Consider the following 5,528-nt stretch of genomic DNA (forward strand, 5'->3'; position numbering starts at 1 on the left):
CACACACACACACACACACACACACACACACACACACAAGCATACTAACAAACAAACACGCACACACACACACACACAAGCATACTAACAAACAAACACGCACACACACACACACACAAACGCATACAAACACACACCCACACACACACCTACCGGTGCAGAAGGGTTTTTCACTGTCACACTGGGGGTGGTGGCTCTCAGGGCACCGCTCACTCCATGGTAATACTTAAAGCAGATCTTAGTCTCCGCTAATTGGTCCACGCCACACCAAGGTAGTAGAGACAGCAGGAGTCAGAGAGAGAGAGAGAGAGAAAGAGAGAGAGAGAGAGAGAGAGAGAGAGAGAGAGAAAGAGCAAAGATTAGGGTCAAATCCATTAGCCTGTGACCTAATGTCTGTGCAGACAACTACGGTACTGTTAAGCACTCCTGACAAGCAGGTAAACAATTAAACAATGATACAATGTGGCACCAAACAGGATAATCTGTTCAGGAGTCAGTGCGAGGCTGCGAGGTTCAGGAGGCTGTATGGCCTTGGACTCTTCTAGAATCAGCAAGTACTAATGACACTGTATTAGCTAGGACTGTTCTAGTTTAGTTTAGTTTATTAGTTTAGTTGACAGGGACCATGTACAGAACTAGTTCTATACCAGAGTTAGCTAGTTAGCTAATTTGTATCTGTGGTCCCTAAATGAAGAGAACTGAAGAGAGCGAAAATAAAGAGACTGAATTAGATAGAGCTGTTCTAGAACCAGGGAGGACTAAAGAGACAGTATCAGGCAAAGCTGTTCTGGAACCAGTGATAAGTACAGACACCGAGTAAAGATTCAGATACACATGCACTTAAGATATATGATTTCACCATGTGTCCAGAATCATCTTGAGAGAAGAGAAATGACATAATATTACACATAATCTCAACAGAGTAACCCTGATAAGAGTTGCATAACAGTGTTAATGGAGCTAGAAACCACCACTTTAGCCAACCCACAAATGGCCATTAACGCACTTAAATGCATTGGAGCTCAGATGACCCAAATAATATTACATGATGAAAAACAAAGACAGTTGCAACACATGGAGCCAATGGGGCTCCTGAAATAATCCCAAAGCTAATATGATTTTAATTATATGTGTTAGTTGATCTTTTTTTCCTGAGTTGCTATTTTGGTCTTCAATTGAATCGAATGGGACATCGATATTTCTTGATAGTGACAGCTGAAAGTAGTGTTATTTCTTGATAGTGACAGCTGAAAGCTGCAGTAGTAATGACCATTGCCATTGACAATGGGTTTTGTAAAGAATGACCCTCAAGCTGGGATTCCCCATGTAGCATCTGACCAGAGGGGCCACCCATGAAGAGCCCCTAAACTTCTGAAGCAGTGTCTAGAAGCTCCTAACCACAACTGCACAAAACAACAATAATTTGAAATAGATCTGGCCCTTATCTGGTCTTGAAATGGCCCTGATCCGACCCAGGATTTGCCAAGTCTGTCCCTGAGTGGGCTGCAGTGTGTGTGTCTACTGTATGTGTGTCAGTGTTTGTCTGTGTGTGTGTGTGTGTGTGTGTGTGTGTGTGTGTGTGTGTGTGTGTGTGTGTGTGTGTGTGTGTGTGTGAGAGAGAGAGAGAGAGAGAGAGAGAGAGAGAGAGAGAGAGAGAGAGAGAGAAAAGAGGAACTGCAGCACCCACCACTGCAACAAAGCAGAAATCACAGAGACGATTAGGATGAAATGAGGGAGGAGGAAGAGGAGGACAAAGAGGAGGATACAGAAGTAGGAAGAGGAAGAAGAAGAGGAGGATACTGAAGTAGGTAAGAGGAGGAGGAAGAGGAGAAGATGGGAGGGGGGAGATGAGATAGAAGAGAATGAGAATTAAAGTGAGGGACGGGTGCAAGAGGGGTGTAGGAGGGTAAGGGGGAGATGGAGGAGGGACAGCGACATTCTTTCACTTCTCCTTTTTCCTCTGACCGCAGCCAAGCTGCTATGACACTGAGAATAGGTTACTGGCAACAACAGGAACAAGTTTATCACCACACAAACACTAAGTAAACAAATATCATGTTAGTTCCTTTTTGAAATGTGCACAGGGTGTCTGGGTGCTCAAAAGTAAATTCATCTGTGTCATTAATTTCTAGGACTCCTGTTAATAGGAACCCTATTAGAGACCTGTCAATTTTCTTTCACACTATTTACAGCTAATGAGCTACGCGTGAACCCAACCTAAAGTACATAACACAGCATGGAGGTTCCATAAGTTCAGATCAGAGCAGAACCACTTTGCCATGATGGAGGTATATTTGGCCAGTTTCCGGTTCTTTCCGTGTGTGTCTTCTTTGGCCTTTGGTGGCACTAGCCTGGAAATATCCAGACTCTCGTACGTACATTTCATTTGTACAGAGTCTGGTAGTTCTCGATAGGGAAACGTTTGCAACACTTGCATCGTGACGGCACTACCGGTAACTTTGAAATCATTGGTCCAGCCTTACCAATCATATTGATCAGAGATCCCTAATGTTGCTTCCTACTTCGCCTAAACTGACAATAAACAGCATCAACAGTCAGGAAACAATGCATGTGGGTCTACCTTTGCTGAAAATAAATGTCTGCATTTTTCCAACTGCATTATTTGATGTTTTTCAGGCTTTGCTACTTCTGTTTATCACAATAAGTTTAGGTTTCGTCTTCGCACAACCTCATCGTCATCCTTCTCAGCCACACTGATTGGACAGGTAAACATTGTCCGGGAAAAAAGCCGCGAATGAGCAGACCCAGATGACGTACTGAAGGGAAACTAAAATTGAGCGGAAGTACGTAGGAGGGCAGAGCCAGGCTAGGGTGGCACATCCTGTAGGTAGAAGATGCTTGAAGAGAAGTACTTACGCTCCACAAAATACGAGCTGGCCTCAATCTTCCACACTATTTGGCCTTTGTGGGAGCCGTTCACACCACGGTTCTTGTAGTCCAGAAAGTTCTCCGAAAGAACTTCATCTGAAACAGGAACAAAATGGAAATGCATTGGAATTTAACATTTACATAAAAAAAATCTATGTATCTTACATACGTAGCAATTACAGACTGTTGTGTCTGAGAGAAAGAGAGAGAGAGATCATCTGTGCATCTGGTGTTTCTCTTAATGCATGTGTAGGTATGTCTATGTGTAATATGCGCCTGTGTTTGTGTGCATAACACATTGTATGCTTTCTTGTGAGCCTACATGTGGGTGTAGGTGTCTCAGCGTGTGTGTGTGTATGTATTTTTGATGAGCGCGGTGTACCAGGGAGTGTGTGAGAGAGGGTAAGTTTGGAGAGGAAGAGATGATCAAGGAGAACAGATTGAGGCAGACAGCTTCACAGTCCCTTTTCATGTCTACACACACACCCCTCACCTTCCCCTCATGTTGAGGTGTTCCTCCCCTGTGCTCTCCCTCATATCCTCTGTCTTCACACACACACACCTCTATGACTGCCTGTCTCTGACTAGTCTTTTTTTCATCTTCCCCTATACTAATACCCCCACCCCCTCTGTCTCTCTTTCTCCCTTGCTCATTCTAGTATAAGTATAGTATATGTATATATACTCTTTTGATCCTGTGAGGGAAATTTGGCCTCTGCATTTATCCCAATCCGTGAATTAGTGAAAGACACACAGCACACAGTGAGGTGAAGCACACACTAATCCCGGCGCAGTGAGCTGCCTGCATCAACAGCGGCGCTCGGGGAGCAGTGAGGGGTTAGGTGCCTTGCTCAAGGAATACTTCAGCCTACTGGTTGGGGTTCGAACAGGCAACCCTCCGGTTACAGGGCCGAAGTGTTAACCAGTAGGCCACGGCTGCCCCCAAGAGAGGTCTATCCCTCTTTCCCTGTTACAGCCCATCCTTTCTCTCCCATTGTTTTTCCCTTTTTTGTCCATTTAGTTCCCACTCTCCTCTCCCCTCCTTCTCTCTCTTTTACTCTCTCTGTCCTCCTCTCTCTCTTCCTTGGCCCTACAGAGACTTCCCGCTCCCATCCACTCTGTTTCACTCGAGTTTTCCTATTTGTGTTTTCCTTCACTTCTTCTCTCTCTTTCTTTGTCTCTCTCTCTTTAGACAATCACCCATACTGAGTGCTGTCTCTATCTCTCCCACCCCCAGTCACTGCACTCCAAATCACTTTATCTGTGTTTGCATGTTCATTTCTGAGGGTTTCTGTGAATCTCACTGGATCTTATCTCTCACTCCCACACTCGTTCTGTTCACAGCTTCATGCTCATCACCATGGCAATTCTGTTCCATAACCTAGCACGTCAGGATACTGTGCCACAATGAGGCAATCCAGTCTTAGTCTATTCAGTTTTGTTCATTTATACAGTACCCTTAATAGAGTGATATGCAGAGCCCAAAGCCCCTAAAAGTAAGCACAAGGAGACAGTGGTGAGGAAACTCCCTCTGTAGAGTAGAGGACTCCTGCTCAGAGGCGGAGCCAATCACCTTGAGGCCGGCTCAGCAGAGTAATAGAATGGGATGTGATGTGCAAAGGGTAAAAGTGGGGAGACAAGCTCAATGTGTCATTTACACACACAATCATGGCCACACTGCTTACATGCTACCTTGATATTCGTCTTTAAAAATTGTGTAAGACCAGTTTGTTTCTGATGCAGTCTCACTGTCATTACAAGATTACCCAGCCATCTCTGCTACCCTGACCTTCTACCTCCTACCCTATAATCACTACTTCTTGATCTAGTCCCATTCTTGGTACTTACCCAACCCCCCCTAAACACTCAGCAACACCAACACTCTACTTAGCAATTAGATACCTCTTCCTGTGTAAATACAGTATGATACGTATAAACATTCATAAGATATCAATATAAGATATAAGACGGCAACTGCCTCAACACTCAAGCAGACTCAATATGAAGCTAAACATTATAATGAATACCTAAACATTGCTAATACCACTACATACCGATGAGGTACATCCCAATCCAGTCCCCAGCGTCCACCTCCTCCTTAATGTCCCAGCTGAGAGTGATGTCCTGTGACTGGCCAATAGTGTACTGGGCGGTGCTGACGGCCAGGGTGGAGCGGCTGTGCGAGGTCACCAGGTCCGTGTCGCTGGTGGAGCGCGGCAGGCCGGCCAGGTCCTCGGGAACGCCATTCTGGAAGTCCACGTTGGGGAACTGCTCCGGATTGAAGCTGTGCCGGATCGGGTCCTTGGAACGCCGGCGGTTCTGGGAGACGCGAGACGGGGAGGCCATGACGGCCAGCCCGAGAATCCGGTTCTGGTACAAGTTCTGGCCGTGAAAACAAAAAACAGAGTGTGACTCAACAGCCATAGACATGGGTCATGATCCTTCAGCTTGTGAAGCGCCAGATAAACTCTGCAGTGCTTAATGAAACTTTGGTGGGGGGAGTAACACTTCACACTTGATACAGGTATACATACATGTACAGCAGGTGCAGCTATACATGTACAGCAGGTGCAGCTATTTCACAACGTTCTAAAGTTATACAACTTATATTATTATTAATAAGATAGAATAGCACAACA

At 45.2% G+C, this 5,528-nt stretch overlaps 1 protein-coding gene across 1 annotated transcript in view; it reads right to left on the bottom strand.

Annotated features, from left to right (window-relative positions):
• The window catches only part of hecw1b (HECT, C2 and WW domain containing E3 ubiquitin protein ligase 1b), a 33,866-nt gene extending 28,612 nt beyond the window's left edge, over positions 1 to 5,254 (bottom strand). Inside the window, exons 1-3 of the mRNA XM_076293212.1 lie at positions 4,944 to 5,254; positions 2,878 to 2,985; positions 154 to 248 (exon numbers count right to left, since the gene is read on the bottom strand). Of these exons, the coding sequence (XP_076149327.1) occupies positions 154 to 248; positions 2,878 to 2,985; positions 4,944 to 5,235 (495 nt within the window). The 5' untranslated portion in view covers positions 5,236 to 5,254. The remainder of the gene's footprint in view (positions 1 to 153; positions 249 to 2,877; positions 2,986 to 4,943) is intronic.
• Between the last annotated feature and the right edge of the window lie 274 nt (positions 5,255 to 5,528).

The sequence above is a fragment of the Alosa pseudoharengus genome, unplaced genomic scaffold (genome assembly GCF_046254945.1).
Source record: "Alosa pseudoharengus isolate Yale_2024_CS ecotype anadromous, Long Island Sound unplaced genomic scaffold, YU_APseudo_1.1 YU_APseudo_1.1_scf_2, whole genome shotgun sequence".
In the NCBI taxonomy this organism is placed as follows: Eukaryota; Metazoa; Chordata; class Actinopteri; order Clupeiformes; family Clupeidae; genus Alosa; species Alosa pseudoharengus.